This window comes from Hesperophylax consimilis, chromosome 10, assembly GCF_061612785.1.
Source record: "Hesperophylax consimilis isolate HC1 chromosome 10, BYU_Hcon_1.0, whole genome shotgun sequence".
Lineage (NCBI taxonomy): Eukaryota > Metazoa > Arthropoda > Insecta > Trichoptera > Limnephilidae > Hesperophylax > Hesperophylax consimilis.
In genome coordinates, this window is record NC_142845.1 from 29,896,527 (window position 1) to 29,915,559 (window position 19,033).

General features: G+C 33.3%; 1 protein-coding gene across 2 annotated transcripts in view; it reads right to left on the minus strand.

The window, feature by feature from the left end:
- The window catches only part of Samuel (SAM-motif ubiquitously expressed punctatedly localized protein), a 186,759-nt gene that overhangs the window by 91,418 nt on the left and 76,308 nt on the right, over positions 1–19,033 (minus strand). For both annotated transcript variants that reach the window (XM_089636229.1, XM_089636228.1), the window contains one exon: positions 1,792–2,026. In XM_089636229.1, coding sequence (XP_089492355.1) covers positions 1,792–2,026 — 235 coding nt within the window. The remainder of the gene's footprint in view (positions 1–1,791; positions 2,027–19,033) is intronic.

Genomic DNA, 19,033 nt, shown 5'->3' on the forward strand with positions numbered 1-19,033 from the left:
TCACTACTGTAAGGATAATAACATACCCCAAATTGGGGATGCCATATTCTTACTGGCTCCAGACGATTGGGAGCAGTTGAGACATTGGTGGGATAAAAAATGCAAGAATGAGCTGAAATCAGGCTACCAAAAATAGTCTAATTTATTGCCAGCTGTGTATTTCTATACTGAACTTTAGAATCTCTATTCAGATCTGTAGTTAGATTATCTTTCACTCTGTAAATCTTAAAATAAACTGAGAACTATCAGTATTATTTGAAAGCTTATCAACAGGCATGTTAGGCTGACGAAAATTTTTTCAATTAATAGGTAAACAGGAAGAAGGAGTTGAGGATTCAATTTCCAAAAGCAGTAAAAAAATTACCCCACTAAGTATTGCTAAAAACCGGAGGACAATGTAATTCCATCAAAAGAATTTATTTAAAAATCTTTTTGTTTTCAGTATATAGTAATATATAGTCAATGTTCTACTCAAACTTAAAGGAAATAAAGAGTGTCTTACTGACCAAAAAATCTACACGACACGTACGAAAATCTCAAATCTACTGAATATCTCAAAATTAAATACATATTTTGGCGAAAAAAACCATAACAACCATGTTACAAATTTACATAATGCCCTTTCAAATTAAATTAAAAAACAGTATGGATTTTTTTTTTCAAAACTCGATAAATTAAAATGTGACCACGCCGACTGTTACGCTACTTATATCGAACAGACAGGAAGGGCTTTCCCAACTAGATTCAAAGAACATATACGAAGTTATATCGCAGAATATCTCTTGGTGAATAATCACGTTTCGCTTGACAACAACGAGCCTAAATCCTTACATATAGAGAGAAAGGGTCTTAGATTAAATTTACTTTACAATTGGAAAGCAATAAACGAACGAATGATCTTAATATACCATTAATTAATTCATTAATAATGTAAGGGAAATGATTTTACCCCATATTTTGGTATATTCACACGACCTAAACAATTTAACACGTTTAAATAAGCTAGGAGGAAGAAGAACTTAAATGGAGTTCTACAAATTAAACAGAAAAACAATTAACCATGGAAATTTATAAATTAGTTTAAAATTTTCAATAGGTAATATGAAGGTTTAAAAAAAATTAAGTAACACGAATACAAAGTACAGTCAACAAATCAGATTAGGAAATCAAATCGTCAAAAGAACTGTGGATAAACTACTGTACTTTGTATTTCTTAAATATTCATAAACTATACAACTTCATGCCTGATGCTTGGAAAAAGGAAAACACAGCTATTCTTTATAAATTGACTACTAATTGGTTTCGTCAATTAGGTAGAAAGGAGAGTTAACTTTTACTACACAAAAAATGAATTCAAACACAAACCAAAAACAACAACAAAAACTCCAACAAAAAAACCATGTAAGAGATATCTTTAAGTTCTAATCTTTATCATTATGTATATATATGTACCTACCTATTACTTTTAAATTAGAATGCTACCCAAGCAGCAGTTAATCTTATGTTTAATTGGATATTTTATTTTATTCTATTTCTTTTCTTTGTTATTCATATTTATAAAAAATATGTTAGTAGGATAAGGCAGCAGATAAAAGTACATATACCTATTATTTCATTATTATTTTAATACTATACTTATCAAACAACTTATCAAAATGTTAGTACTCATCCTATTTTGACTGTCTTAAAACGGGAATCCTCTTAGTTGGGCAGTCAAAACATTTCTTAAATAATGTATATAAATGTATAATCTTTTACTAAAAACATAAATAAAAAATGAAAGTCACAAACCTGCTACTACTCCGATCCGGAGTGTTATGCGGGCTCAGTCTTTCACTCTTGATGCCAGCCGCATGCAGAGGGCTTCCTATGTTATTGTTGTTATTGTGGGCGGCTGAAGCGTCCAGCGCGAGGGCGGCGCCGTTAGCGTGCGCGGGCGGGCCCGCCCTTCGTCGCGGCGCTCGGGCCCTGGCCGCCAGCCCGCCTACCGGCCCGCCGCCCTGGTCGGACCCCCCTCCGGCGGTACCTGAACAACAAAAGTCTTGTTCAAAACATTGTATTCAAATATCAACTATTATAGCGCAACATTCACAAAATATAAATAAATTCCACAACATTGACATATTCTCAATCTCCATTCATTAATTTTAAAAAGTCCTTACGGAAAACGTAATTGTTTTTTTTTCTAAATATACATATAATCAAAATATATTTATAATTAACCCTTATCTAATTAATTATTAAACTTGCGATTATGTTTTGGCTATAACATTGTAACATCTCCGTTCGTTTTTCATGCACTTAGTTTTAGGAGAAAAATTAACATTGTTATTTGTGGCCAAATAATTCTTAAACTTATTGTAAACATGTTGTGAACACTTATTTCAAACTTATTTGAGAAGTTTACAATTTTTTTTTAATAATCTATGCTTCAAATTGAACTACAGTCATTTTCAGTTTTTCACCCGTTTTTTAAAATTATTTTGATAAACCTATCTTGTTTGACGTATACATATATTACATTATATTAACAGAGTAGGCAGGGCAAAATACTTCATCATTAACTTATAAATAAATAAAGTAAGTAACACCCTTAACTTGCAATCCGTTTGACCAAAAAAATATATAAAATCCATAATTATGTTTTGTATTTAAAAGGTTCCGCAACCGTTTCTCTCAACTTATACGGATTTTTATTAGGTGTTTTTTCTAGTTTGTTTGTTTATCATTATATCAAATAGCGCGTTAAAAATAATTAATTGTGGTAAAAAACAAAAAAAAAATGTATTCGATGTGTTGAACCTTTGCCCTCTGAGATAAAATCATAACTACACACAGCTGTGTAAATAATCCACTCACGTAAATATTTCTAAGAATTTTTAACGAGCTGAGGAGTCATGGGGGATTATGGCTGATTGTGTGTGGAGTTCATTCCTTTATCACTGGAAATAATGTAAACAATGAAGGTTCGCTACGCCGTGATTGCAATTTATGACTTATTATTGCAACATTTTCAACAACCGAGCGCTGATAACGATAAAAAAACAACCTGCAGTCGAGTTTTGATGTTCCGGCCAAGAATTATGATAAAAAACAAACAACAATAAATCTTTGTTTGTTCAATAGTGTTAGTGCAGAAGGATTCATCTAGTATAATCTAACATGTTGAAATGATAGAGCAAATCCAGAAGAAATTCCTCAGGTATGTCTATATGCGGACGCATGGAACCTATCCCAGGTTCATGCACCATATCGACTTACTTGAGGAAACTAATTCTGTGAGTCTGGAAACTAGGCGGAAAGCAAGCCTAGCCATTATATCTTTCAAAATTTGGAACAATTTTATTGATAGCCCATTACTCTTGGGATGCTATGATTTATATGTACCAGACCACTACAGCCGAAGTCGATACCATGACTTATTCAGAGTACCAAAAGGCAAAACCGACGTCCTGGCAAAGCATAGCATGACGAGGGGAGTGGTGCTGTTGAACGAACTAGCAAAGAATTTGGATGTAAGTGACTGTTCTCTAAACGACCTAAAACAATTATTGTCACTTACCCAAATGCTGATATGATGTAAAATTATACTGTATGTAAAATTGTACTGCTTCGGTATGGTCCTTTCTAGCAGTGGGTATAATCGTCATATCTATAAATCGATTTATGATTCGACTGAAAAAAACAAAAAAAAAATGTTCGAACGGAATTAAATGTAGAAAAGAATTAATTTACCTATTAATCGAAAAGTTAGGCTTACTTACTCGACTTTACATTTATTGCCTAGTCAATTCTAAATGTTGCTTCTGAATGTTCCTTGATAGCGGTGGGCATAAATGTCTATGGAGTAAAATTTATGATTCAACTGAATCTGAATAACTAAACTACCGTCTAAAAAAATCGTTTATCGAAATCTATTATGTAATTAATTCTAATAATCGAAAAGTTTCGATTATGTCCATCACTAGACCTGACTGCTCGTCTTCACATTTATTGCCATAATATCATTAGTATTGTGACATTACATCACTATCAGCTTATGGTAACTTTTAAAAACTAGTACGTCAATTATTCATAAGTGTCACTCATTCATTCATTCATATTTGTGTGCACATATTTTGCAAAACTCTGGCAGAAACGCTTTGCTTGTAACTTCCTGCTTTCAACTAGTTTGATGAATTTAAAAGAAATTCCAACGGAGAAACATCACGTAGGAAATGTTATAAACCGACAAAGTAACTAATTATTTTCTGACTGAGTTCAAGCTACTAGTATTATTTTTTGCATCATTGCTATCTATTTACAGCGGAAATGAGCCGCAATAAAACCAATCGGCAGTTGATTGCGACACGATCAAAAAGATTTTTATCGAAAATTCGTTCGCTGTTTGCCCACTCCTCGGAACTGTATCACGCCATTTTGTTTTGCCATGTGACCTTGTGATAACGCGCTTCCTCGCCGATTTCAATAAAACGGAGAATGAATCAAATAGGTCAGTGGATCAAAAAAATTATCAAAAGGGGATTAGGTATTTACCTATCAAGAATTTTCAGAAAATTTGACATTGGACGAATAATGTATGTAAGTAATTACAATGTACAGTGTAGTTTTAACCTACCATAAACAACTCTTTCCAGATGCCGATCGTGTAGAACCGATATTTATTTCGTATATTAATCAATCACTGTAACGTCATCGGATTTCAAAGATATGCTCATATGTCCACGTGTGCCACGTTTCAATTCAATTGGATTTCGGATTGTGGGTTAATTTCAGCTTAATCGCGTAATTTTTTTTTAATTTCAAAAGTGAAATACAAATACATAGATGATATACAGGATGGATTTAAAATAAAACGAAAATAAAAAAAAAACTGACGTCATTTCAAAAATCAAAAGTCGTTCAAAAGACAAAAATGTTTTATAATTTAGTTATTTTGTTGAGATCGCAGAGGTAAACGAAATAAACGTGAAAATGATTTACTATGGAAGGTATTGTTTTATTTATAACAGTATTATTTTTAATTATAATCCTTGTATATAGGTGACGTTCCTGGTTATATTCCTGGGTCAATAGTGGACAACTTAACTAAAAAATATTATTGAGTCATTTATGCGGTGTTCATCGGTTATCAGCAATGAATATAATAAAAAAATGTATTTATTTTATAAGAAAGAAACAGCTTTTATATAATATACAAAGATAGATATAAATATACAAGTTAACTGAAGTCAAGCCACAGAAGTTTATTATGTTAAAATTCATTGGAAATGAAGTTTTAATATCTTATTGATAAACTAGCAAAATACGAGAGACATTTTCATATACTAACTAGGTACATGGACAAATATAATCCTGATATGAAGCGATCTGAACAGACTCATTTTAAAAACAGCCACATCTTTCACATGTAATTTTTGTCGTCGGCATAACTATATAAAATTATATTCGACATAATATAAGCACTACCTTTACCAATGATAATGTCATGATAAAGGAAATAAGAATAAAATCGTTATCAAGTATGACTTATCGTTTATTTCTCAGAATTCAGTAGGCAATACAGCTTGCCCTACTGCTAACCTTGCGTTTTCTACCAAGGTGTTTGCCAGTTTTAATGCGACGAAGATGGAGGTAAAATAAAAAAAAAAAACAATGCTGATAAATTTATTTTATTATTTTAGTTTTATTAACATTGTTAGCAAGAGATCAAAAAATATTATTATTGTTACATCAACTATATATTTTTTTAAATTATATGTGTACCCATGTTGCAATTTTAATTAATTATTTTATGTAAAAATTCGTTGGAGACATCCGAGAAAGACTTAAGCATATGAGTAAAATTAACTATATGTATTGAAATTCAATGAAATGTCAAGAAATAATAAAAAATCAACAAGTGAAAACAAATATTTATTATTTTTAATAATAGATGTATTTAAATTTATATCTATATCTTTTTTTAGTTTGACTGAGGATCGGATCTTGGTCCCCAGGGATTGGAGTCAACCGCGCTAACAATTAATCCAAATACCAATTAGGTAGAACCGAAATTAATTTCCTAAATTAACTGCGGTAATGCCATCCAATTACAGAGAGGGATGGATACATACTGACTCACTCCTGGACACACTGACTCCCAGATTCCTACTCATCCCCCATAACCTCCTTTCCTTAAAAATACACCCTACACAGCATCACCAAAGATGACAGGCTCTGAGAAACTCTAAGAAAAATAGTTTGACTGAGGATTAAACCTTTTCACCCAGGAACTGAAATCGACAACTCTACGAATCGAGCCAAATCCCGTTTGGAAAAGACCAACATTTGTTGCGTAGGTATATTGAATGTCACAGAATTTCAAAGAAATGCGCACATGTGCGCGTGGGTGTTCCAACAGTTGATAGAATGTATTTTTATCGGCAACGAGTATATCTGCCGAGTTTCAGATCGATCGGATGTCGGGAAGTAGGTTAATTTCCACTTCCAAAATTTGCAATTATTCACGAAAACAATAGTGGAAATCACATATATGTATTTAAAAATAAATAAATAAACTCAATATTTATGAGGTACGGTTGTGTATAATATGTGCCTGTTTGTACCAGGTAGGTACATGTTTTATTCTTATAAAATGTAAAGTTTTTGATCTGTCATAACCACCATTTGTATTACATGTATTGTTTTTGAGAAATAATGGAAAAATTAAACTACAGCTATCAGCGGTGTATGTAAGAATTAAATCTTTACACTTATTAACGTGCTGATTCACACAACATAACGTTGATAATGAATCTGGTCAACAGATGCGGCAAAAAAGGCAGACCCGTGAATTTTTTCAACACACTCCTTCACCTAGTTAGTCATCAGTTCGATTATTAGTGCCGCCCACTCGAGCAGAACCGATGTTTTTTACGTATTATACATTATCTAGGTTCGGTATAATCGAAGGTCAAATATTCGGCTTTCGAAATCTGTATCACCGAAATGTCAAGTTGACTGCAAAGTCAACTCGTTCCTCCTATGTTTTTTTAAGTCATTGTCTCTGCTACAAAAAAGGCGTTTCATTGCATATTTGGGTCGCCATGGCTATCCGAAGTAGACTTGGTGCGTTCTGTTTTTTAAGTCATTCTGAAACCGTGTTGAAAGGTTAATTAAAAATCGACTTGTTTCGCTTCTTTTCTCAAGGCGTAAAATGTCAATGATGAAGACAAAGACTTTTTGATTATTATTATTAAAAACGCCCCCGCATACCTGTTTCTTTTCCAGAACTTTCTCACCTTTATTTCCTTAAAAATACACACTACACAGCAACTCCAAAAATGACATGGGCCATCAGTTTTCCTTAGCGCCTCAAATTTGGAGCTAAAGTAAAAAAAAAGATCTAGTCGAAAGACTATAACGTAAAATCGGCGACATCCGTTTTCATTAAAATCGGTATAAATCACACTTCTGAGGAATTAATGTTCCTTGACAGATTATTCGAAAAACGGAGAAAAATAAGCTGATTATTTGAAATCTTGTTAAAATCGGGACAGTAGACCATTTCACAATAAAATGTTAGTACTTTCCGAATATATTGTTCATACACCTTCGTTTGCCCTATTAATATATTATGACGAAATGCGAAAATATAATTATAATAACGTGTTCCGACGTCGCGTTAATACATTCCTCTTTTACTAAAAGTTTAACACAAAACTTATCAATTCATTCGTTAAGAGCCTGCAATCCCGAATAATTTTAAGAGATTTTTAATAAATTAACAATATTTCATGTCAGTGAGTTTTCACCGTGTAGCCCCCTTTATGGGGAGTTTTTCAACTATTAGTATCATATAAATTTGTGTTTCAAAAACATATTTCTTAATTTTTTCAAAAAATATTATATTCGAATAATCATTTTTCATTTAAAATTTACCTAATTTAAATGCAGATGTTTAGTATATTATACAACTTTAAAACATATGTAAACTGTATTTCTATTGCAAAATACTCTATGTTGGATTAATATTACAAAAAGAAACAATTTCAACAAGGTTTTCATACAAAATTATGTCATGAATGAGAATATCAATCGCCCACGCATCATTTTTGCAACAGTTCATTAATCACTACGAGTTCAAAGATTATAAAAAATAGACCAACAGTATTTTGTGAAAGATTAGCATTTATAAATAATTATTTCCTACAATATGTGACATGATTGTGAAATTTAGATTTAGCGTGTTCATGGTCTGCAAAATTTAAATAATCTATTAAAAAAAAACAATACAGCAATCTCCCTACGTCTATCTACCTATACGTCGTGTTGAGGGCAATTTTTGATAACATATTAATAAATTTAAATCACAACAAGTTTCGAGTTTGAACTAATTAATTATTTATAATAATATCTAATTATACTGTGGAACTTAACAAGTAGTAACAAAACAAAGCAATTAGGTACCTACTCACAGAGAATTGTGAGCTTTAAAACCATCAGAAAATATTATTGTTTTTCGAAAATCTTTATTGAATTATTGAGGTAGTGGATGGGGCCCCTTTCGACAATAATCCCCGGGATGACTCCCCAAATTGCTCTAGCGACCGCTACCACACTGTTGAAACTAATTGCTTATTTACTATCCCCACTGCCGCTTGCATAACGCTAGGATCTTGCCAGAGAACTCAAAATTAAAAAAATAGAAATATAAAACTAGTTGTAGTGATCAAACGAGTTCAAAATGATAAACTGTTGAAGGTATTATGCAATGTCAATGTTTTTTTATGAAATATTGCAAGAACATTATCATACATGAATGCTTATTATACTATGACATAATATATATGACACTTATACAATTTACATACACCCACCCCTGATATCAGAATGTCGGGGCCTGTTGTAAAAAAGCGTGAGTCAGTTACAAATGGATTTCATTCGTTTGTAATTTATAGCTTTGAACTTTTGAAAATCCTTCTCCATTGAACTACTAATTGAATGTGTCGTTAATAATAAAATTAAGTGAAAAAAATCATATCAAATCAAGCATTCATTATATGTTTGAATAGCAAAGTTTTTGCATCCTTTCATAAAGAGATAAATTATCTAGTCAGTTTTGTTTGCGGATTAGGAATGTATTATAATGTTGAGAGTGATCTGTCATTTGATTTATAAATGATACAAAACAAGTTCTCAATTGTGACCTTGAATTTTATATAGGTTTTTGTTAGTCTCAGTCCGTGTGCTGTCGCTAATGTAGTAAGTAACCTTTCAAACATCATTTTGTTCAAGTTTGGATTGATTTTATATTTTAAGATTCACAAGGCAAAATACTTGCATGAGTAATTTTTTGAATTTTTAAGCCATGTTGCTCTTCCTCCAATTTAAATCAACAGTTAAAAAAGCCTTGCAGTTTCCATCGCCAGGGCAGATATCACTAGACTAACGACTTAAGAAAATTGTCTCAGGAACCCAAAAAGAACAAAAATAAAACATCAGTTTTGGTCTTAGAGTGCAAACTGTTTTTTTTTATTTGATTTACTACCAGAAAGTGTATGGGTCAAAGGGCTATCTCCTTTGTAAGTAATGATTAGTTTTTAACGATTAATAAGACGCCAGTAATCTTAGTGCCAATACATGCTACAAAGGTTAATCATTAAATTCTAAGTATTTTATGAGTTGTTTGATCTTGGTATTTTCCGAGTGGCAAATTCTTAGAATTTTACTTGGGATTAATGAAGGGGCATTCCTGATAAGTAAAAATATTGACCTCAAATTTTTTATTACAAAAAATTACAAGTCAGACGTATTTAAAAACCTCTTCGTTTTGAGATACATGACGATTGATCGTCATCGAAATATGTTTTAAATCATCGTAATGAATATTGGTGACTTAATTATTTAACTGACTTCGGAATACGAAACAACCATCACGCGTAAAATAACAATATTTATCTTTATTCCACCAAGATTAAGACACTATTTGAAAATTAAATTCTACATAATACAAACGAAGACAACAATTTTTAAACAATGTATGGAATTAACTTTTCTAATTAGTCTGTACTTAAAAACTCATATTCACAAGGTGTATAATTTATGTTATGAGTGTTTTTAAAAAGTTTTTTGCTTTCTGTATAATAAAAATCATAAAACACTATATCATCATTGTCAAAGTAATGAAATAACAACAGTTAGATTCCTAGAAAGTTTCCTTCGTTTTTAAGCCGAGAATTCTGGCGAACCATCATCACTGGGTACTACCGTATTCCGTAAAAGGTAGACTCGGACAAAAAAACAGCGTTTCGACCACGTTTCAAAGCATTTCCGAGAAGCCGAACAAAGGTCCTCAAATCTCTTACCTTTTCTGCAGCCCGGGCACTCCGGGACCGGCCGCCGGGTCACTGTAGGGTTACCTGCACAGGTAAGTTAACCTTCCCGCAACCAAGATGGATTTCGACGTTACATCAAATACTAATAATATTTTTGATGATTTCTACAGCGTCATTTTCGTGCAAAATCATCACATTTTTTGATCTTGTAAGCTTCCGCAATATCAGCCATAAATTTTAACTTTTCCTAAAAATATATGTTTTTTCTGCATCCGACATGATAATCGACGTAAGCTATTCTAGAAAATACATAATTTACAAAGTTAAGAAATTTATGTCATAATATGTAAATATTTATTTATCTACGTCGGTAACCATCAAAATAATTCAAAATAAGCTAAGGGAATTAAAAATGAGTAAGATAGAGATAAACGTAAGTTATGATTGAAAACAAGATCTCAGAGAATCGAGTACTTTTCGTCAGTCTACCGTCTTGAAATGTAAACAGACTTGACGAGAGGGTACGAGAAAAAAGTGTGGCACTTATATATATCTTTATTTCAATCGGGAATGCATTTTGCATGACATTAATTTATTTTCAAAATTTTTCCGTGTTGATATGTATAAATAAATATTTAAATGGGAACGCGGCGTCTCATCTTTGTAATTCTCTTATTGCTCAGAATTCAAAGCTAAACTTAAAGCTCATCTTTTTTACAGTCATATCCATTAAGTCAGAAACCTTTCACCTCCACAACAACTACGAATTCGTTAGCTTTTTAAGGTCATAAAAATTCTTTTAATAAATGTAATATCAATGATAATAGAGGGTAAATTAGCAAATTTATAATCAATGTCTGGTGTTTTTACAATAGTGTCCTCTGCAAAATCGTTAACTTTTTTAGTAAAAGTGTGTTTATCTGAAGTGATCTACCAGGTCGTTTTTTCAATTTCTGTTTGTAAATAATAAAATTAAATAGAGCCTACGAACTTATAATAAATTGTAGAACACCACTACAATTTTTCAAGGAGATTTTTCACAAAACGTCGCTCTAGAAATTATCTAATTATTATTATTATTGGTATTGGTAAGGTTAAGGCGGTACCTGCCTAACCCCTCGAGACCCCATTAGTCGCTACGGAAAGAGGGAGAGAATCAAAACCTCAAGTGTCGCCATGCTGGGAGAGATAGAGACGGGTCTTGTTTGGACAGCCATGTTTGAGTTATTTGGTTATTTGGTGTGGTCGGAGGGACAGGTAACCTGCACGGGGACCTACCAAAAGGCAGTAATGGTATTGTACTACAGCCGGGGACACATTTGCAAGTGTTTTTACTTTGTTATGTTTTTATGATGCATACAAACAAAAATCTTTAATATTTGAACCACGTGGTCCAGAATTTGGAGATCACCAAAAATACTTATTTCAGTTGTCTGCGATGTGCGTTAGTCCTGAGTGTAATCTGATTCAATGAACTCAAAGTATTGTTCAAATTCTCTGATGCCACCCGTCCTTAGAACGGTTTGTTTCACAGAATTTGAACATTTCATAAAATTTCAACGTTTATTTTCAAGTTCTGTAAAAGTCCTATTCAATATCTGTTATTATACCATTATGGGCCGGTTGCTTCACAGAATTAAAATAATAACAAAACTCAAATAGAAATTTGATGAATTGTTCAAATTCTATGAAACAATCCTAGTCCTAAGTCATTTTGAACTGTTTATGTTCTTTGGCGATCTGCAGCCATGCTCGAAAACGATGACAAGTTACCAAAGTTATCGATGAAACCTTTATCGATCGACCCCTTCATCGATACCATAATGAAGATTGCGACATTGTACTGAGATAAAGTAACGAATAATATTGATACTTAGTACCTACCTAATCATCACGTCATTTCGCATTGCACGGCATGCCTTACAACCATAGAGCTATAATTAGAGGTGCTACTGCGTACTAATATCTGGTCAAAACTTGTCCCACCGGAATCAGTAGCTTTAGTTAGAGCGTTGGGAGAGTTGGAGGTCAGTTGGAGGTCAAAAAGCAAAACTATTTTTCTTACCGCAAACAGGAAGTGAACCCGCAGCCTTCTTCTAATTCATAACCCGTCAAATTATTCAATATGTACTGGAATTTTTATTCAACAAATTATTGCTTATTAGATTGTGCACAAGAAAACAACTTTTTACTTTTGCAAAGCACCTGACAGGTAATCAGAAGTCTGCGGGTTCAATTCCCGTCGTATGTAATATTTTTTTGTAATATATTTCAGGCTAATATTTATTGCTTAAATCATTTATGCTATGCATAAAAAACCTTCTCTGTCAAACATCAGTTTAACATTAAAAATAATAATAAATATTGTGTCCAAATAATCTAGACATTGGTCCCTTATTTATTTCACTATGGTATATCTATTGTTCATTGTGTTTACATCGGTCTTGTATTACTTAATACAATGTACCTCCATAATAAAAGTATCCGTATACTATCTGTGTATTGTATTCTAGGTTAATATACAGTATTAAAAAAAATCGTGGGTGTAGGCGACTCGCTACGGAAATGCCTGACTTGACTTAATACTAATATATGGCTAATTTATATAGCGCCGTTTTTATGAAAAACTCATCTCAATATCTTAAACAAAGTAATATTATTATTATTAAAAAAATGTTTTTTTTATATTAACTCCACACAGGAGGCCCTGAAGAAAATAATGTCCCTCAGGGCCTATGTCATCTTTGGGGATGCCGTGTGGAGGGTCTTTTTGCGGAGAGGAAGGAGTGAACATGGGTCTTGAAGAGTCCCATGTTGTAGGAGGGAGGAAACACAGAGGCCGGCAGTTCGTTCCACAGCCGAGCTGTTGAACTTAAAAACGAATCGTAGAAGCGACCCGTTCTCATGTGAAAAATGTCAACCGTGTACAAATGGTTTGGGAGGTGGGTTTGGGTACCGCCGCCCCGGGAACCATTTATTGGAAAACCAACACCTCTGCCATAGGTATGCTATAATCGCTACGTTTGGTGGTTTAGAAGGGGTGCCCGGGTTCATCGGGTCAGGTGTGTTCAGGATGAGCCTGCCCACCTGTTGCGTGGCGTGCCAGATCTAAAGAAACTGGTTTGAAGAGACTCTTTGACCTCTCCAACTGGTATCTCGACCCATCGCCTTGTGTCGCAGTGGGAGGGATATATTCATATGTCCGTCACTCCTGAACGCACGGATCCTTAGATTCCTACCCAAACCTCATACCTTTTACCTTCTCAGAACTCCCTCTCTTTCCTTTCCTAAAAAGAGACCCAAGAGATGTCATAGGCCCTGAGGAAAATTATTTTCCTCGGGGCCTTTTGTGTGGGATTAATGTAAAAAAAATAATAGAAATAAAACAATCAGGAACACCGTTACTTATGCTAAGGACGGGTTGTTTCGAAGAAATTGAACAATTCATCAAATTTCAACGTTATTTTTCATGTTCTGTGAATAATTTTTTCAAGTTCTGTTTCTATTTCAGATATGTCAAGCAACTAGCCTATAATGATATAAAAACAGAAGATTTTCACAAAACCCGGCAATGAACGTTAAAATTTGAACAATTTATCAAATTTCAATGTTCATTTTCAAGTTCTGTGAAAGATTTTTTCAAGTTCTGTTTTTATTTCAGTTTTGTCAAGCAACTAGCCTACAATGATATAATAACAGAACTTGAATAAATCTTTCACAGAACCCGAAAATGAACGTTGAAATTTGATGAATTGTTCAAATTTCATCGTTGATTTCCAGGTTCTGTGAAAGTCCTATTCAAGTTCTGTTAGTATTTCAACATAGGGTAGTTGCTTGACAGAACTGAAATAAAAACAGAACTTGAAATTTTTTTTCACAGAAACTGAAAATTAACTTTGAAATTTTAAAAATTCATCAAATTTCAACGTTCATTTTCGGGTTCTGTGAAAGTCCTATTCAAGTTCTGTTATTATATCATTGTAGGCTAGTTACTTGACAAAACTGAAATAAAAACAGAACTTGAAAAATCTTTCACAGAACTTGAAAATGAACGTTGAAATTTGATGAATTGTTCAAATTCTCCGACCCAACAACCCGTCCCAAGTGTCGAATTTTATTTGAAATCTTAATATTTCGAAGTGTATTAAATTAAAAACAATATTATTTTAAAGCTATTTTAAAAATATATGGATATACTTTTTTCCGTTCTAAGTTGGATCTACTAAACTTCCTACGAATTGAAATTTGAGGTGGTCTTGTGGCGTGTTCTTATTGAAGGGGCAAACACTTATTGCATTCCAGCTTGTTTGCCAAGAGCAAACTTCAATCTTATCACTCTGTTTGCTTCGTCTCTCGATCACTACAAGACGTGGGCTTTATCAACAGTAACTAAAAGAGAACAGAAACTAACTGTGTGGGTGAGTATTTAATCTAATTCACTCTATGCGAATGAGCACGATTGTAGCCCTGTTATTTAAATGTAAAACAGTGGCCAGCAATCCACAAATTATAGGGTTTCTCTAATTTATTAAATTATTCCGATTAGGGACGCATTTTATTGATTACATTCCGATAATATTAACAGAATGCCTGCGGAAATTCTCACAAATTGTTTAGATAGACTACACAAGAATGTACCCGTGGTAGAGAGAAGGCACTCAGTATTTGCAAAATGCATAATTCAGCGGACAAGACAACCATTAGCCGAATGGTAGCAACAGGCGCGGGCGACCTAGCCACGTCAACTTTCCAGGTAAACATTCATACAGAAAATATAAGTAGGCCAAAGGTAGTATATAGTGGGCACCCATTGTATTGTATTGTGTATTTGAAAGTTTCAAACTTGGTCCAGACCCTTAGACATAGACGCAAAGTGCACTGATGCTAGATGCTGTGTGCCTGCATTTTGACACGTCCGAAAAAATAATAAAATTGAACTGTGTCTCTAGCAATCTTTGAAAACGAAAAGCACTGTTACACTGGCGACATTCTTATGTCCTCTTCATAATGATTATTACAATATACTCGATCAAAAAAGCATGACCTGTTAGGCGTGTATGGATTATTATTTGAATGACAATGGGATAAAAAAATACTCACTGATAAACACTACAGCAGTAGGTACCAATAATAACAGTCAGATAGAATTTGCAGTGATTTCTCTAGGTAGAAAACTTCGTGTATTTACGAAAAGGTGGTTAATTAGATAGAAGTAGCTGTTAATTGACACTAATTGAACTAATTCAAATGGTTATTTTTTAATGATAAACAAATGTTTATAAGACAAGGTTTTTATGCATAGCACAAAGGATAATAAATTGTTATAAGAAATTTGAAATAACTCCCGAGTAAAAATAAAATTGGTTGTTTACAGGTGAAAAAAATATAATAAGCAGTAATTGTTGATTGAAGTACTAGTACATATTGAATTATTTGGCGGGTTGGAAATACCTAAGCCGACGTAACTCAGTGGTCCAGAGCGTCTGACCGGACATCAGAAGACGCGGGTTCAATTCCCGTCGGCGGCATTTATTTTTACTCGGGAGATATTTTCAATTTGTATTGTACTTATAATAATTTATATTTCAAATGGGTTTATCGAAAAATGTTGGTATTTAAAGGATAAAAAACCATAAAGCTATACAATTAGAGGTTCTATTGAGTGCTAATATCTCGTCAAAGCATGTTCCACTATTAGAATGCGATAGGCGGTGCTGGATAGATCGGATTCGTAGCGTTGGAGTACAATTGGAGGAAAAAAAGTGGAACCCATTTTGTCTCATCTAAATATAATAGAGCAGTGGTTGTTACGCGATTCAAAGTTTACGTCTTGCTAGAATTAAAAAAGACATGGCACGATCAAGTGAATCAGATACTCGAGTCGGGCCATGTCGAGAGTCAGAATAATAGAAGAGTATATATGAGACGATTTATGAGTGTGAATGAGGCAAGAAGTGTGTGCCAAGACCGAGTTGTTTTACGGTCCGTCCTCTCTGACTACCCCTGCGGGGAAACGGCGTGATGGTTAGTTAGTTATTTAGAATTAAAAATTTAATGATTTTACATATGAATGCCAGGAATCTAAAGTGCACAGACAATAATATAATATAATCGACGAGACAAATACACACTTAATGCATCGGGAATATTCATAGTACAATAAGGATCTTATATTATTGAATCGACGTCTGTAATGTGATTCACCTGTGAATATTTGACAGAATTTATGTATTTAAACTGCTGGTTGTTGTATGTTGGTGCAATTGAGTATATTTTACCTGTATCGCCCAACGCTAGCATCCAGCACGGCGGTTCATCTCACTATTCAATCCTCAAAAGTCGACAAGTGATTTTAGCAAAATCTTCGTTCCAACAAAGGGCTTTTTTCTCGGTAAAGTAGTTGGCAGTTTCCTGGTTCATTTGTCTGATTTCAGGTAAACCATTGAAAAAAAGGCAAAGGTTCTGTTTGTGGAATGTTTCCAATAATTCGCCCTGGGGTCGGACCCCCAGTCCTTGTAATATTCCCAGAAATTCTTTTAAGGTCACATTATCCGCTTTGTAAAAAAATAACTTTTTACAAGCAGGTTTTAGGCATTTTCTAACACAATAAACCTGGTAATAAACACCAAATATGGTGACCATTCTCGCATAGCTAAAAATGTTATTACAAAGGATGTGCATTTTTACACAAAAGGATATAAAAAAAACTTATTTGTGTCCTGTATTATGTATGAATAGGTTTTATTGATAACTCAATAAAAAATTATAATATGTATTAAAGTTTGATTGGAAGTTACAGGTGAATTTAAAGTAGAGATAAAAAACTAAATATGTATTTGTACAGCGCCCTTGAGGTGATTTTTCACAAAAACGGCGCTATAAAAATCAGCCATATTATTATTATTATTAGAGCTTGTTTTGCACCTTAGCGTCCTAAGGTACTAATTTACACCCAAGTGGGTTTTTTCAAATATGTATACGATCGTTACAAAATGATTTTGAAAGTACATACATATAAATTCATGCAGATTGAATACGTAATGTCGTTGTTATAAATTACGTAAGTAAATGAAAAAAAAATATCTAAATGAAATGATAAGAAACATTTTACAAATTGTTTTCTAAATATTATGGTTTGGTACATAAAATTGTTATCACTTTACCTATTGCTACCTTTACTATTTAGTTATATAAACCACAAATGTGCACCGGAAAAGGTAATTGAAATGCAATAAGTTTATTAACTGAGATATAAATAATATTATGCGACATTGGTTCTTCAATAATGATTACCTATATAGGTTAAAATCTGCCGCAAGGTTAGTCTACGTTTGAACTTCTCGCCAATCTGAGTTGAATGTTTACGATAAGACCAATAAAGATGTCCGATAAAGGATGACATTAAGGCTTTAACACGTTCAAAGTAAAGGCTTTAGGTCGAGCCCAGCGCCGATTGAGTCATTAAAGCCTCCGTAGGGACGATAACAGTGTAAAATTACGAGCCTACATTCAGTGTTAACCTTCAATGTATAATGTAGCACCTATTACAGACAGTGGTATATGCATTGAAACTTTTAGCTAACCTCGGGATTATATTATAAGAGTTGAAATGTTAATAATTAGTGCAAATGACATGATAAAGCCAGTCGCGTTGGTTACAAGTTCAAAAATTTAACTTATTTTTTTATTTGTTGTTTTTATTAACTCCACTTTACTTCAGCTTACCTTATGGTCTTAGCCTATGTCATCTTCAGTGAAGTCGGTCGAAGAAAACTTACTGATAAACTACTGTTAATTTATTAAAAATCGGATCAAATTATTCGTTTTCCTGTTAAAAACATGACCTGCAGGCAACGAATTGACAAAGAAGTTAAAATTGAATGTTTTATGATGACAACGGAAAACGTATAATACAAAATACTAATATTGCCACATTCCGTCATGATATTTATCAGGAAAATAACACGTGTTCTCTATTATATGTTCTGAATATTTTATCAGGAAATTGGCATGCTACAACTTTTTTTAACAGGATCATTCTCCGTGTCAGGATTTTCTCCTAATGAATAGCGTATTTTTAATGAAGGCAAAAGTATGCCAGGATCTTGAAAAGAGTTCATTATGTACAGGTGACGGGACTCACCGCTTTCCCGCCCTGTATTAAGTAACAAATGGTTACATTAGATGTAACAATATTTAGATTCCTCCAACTCTCATCATTATAAGCGGGAAAAGTTATTTGTGCAATGATAGAGGACTTAGCTATCAGATTATTGAACCCGCGACACTTAGTTCACAACCCAACGCTTTAGATCACTCGGATATTTTTTTAAAATTATTAACCCCACACAGGAAAGGACGTAGGCCCTTAGGAAAGTAACTTCTCTCAGAGCCTATGTCATCTTTCGGGATGCTCTGTAAAAGGTCTTTTTAAGGAAGGGAAGGAAAGGCTAGCCATAGTATGACATTTTTCGTGGCATACTCATAGTTATGAATGAGCTAACTCTATGTTCGGAGGTCAAGGCTTTAATCCCCATAGATCTAAGTTTTACGACAGTACCTACAGTAAATATCCGGCTTTACCACTTTACCAGAAATAAGGTTTACATTGCCGCCTGATAAGGGTGTTGTTTTATTGGTTGGAAAGTTCACAAACAACTTTGTGAAGAATCCGTGAATAATGATGGACCAAATGGGTAGTGCAATTAACTTTA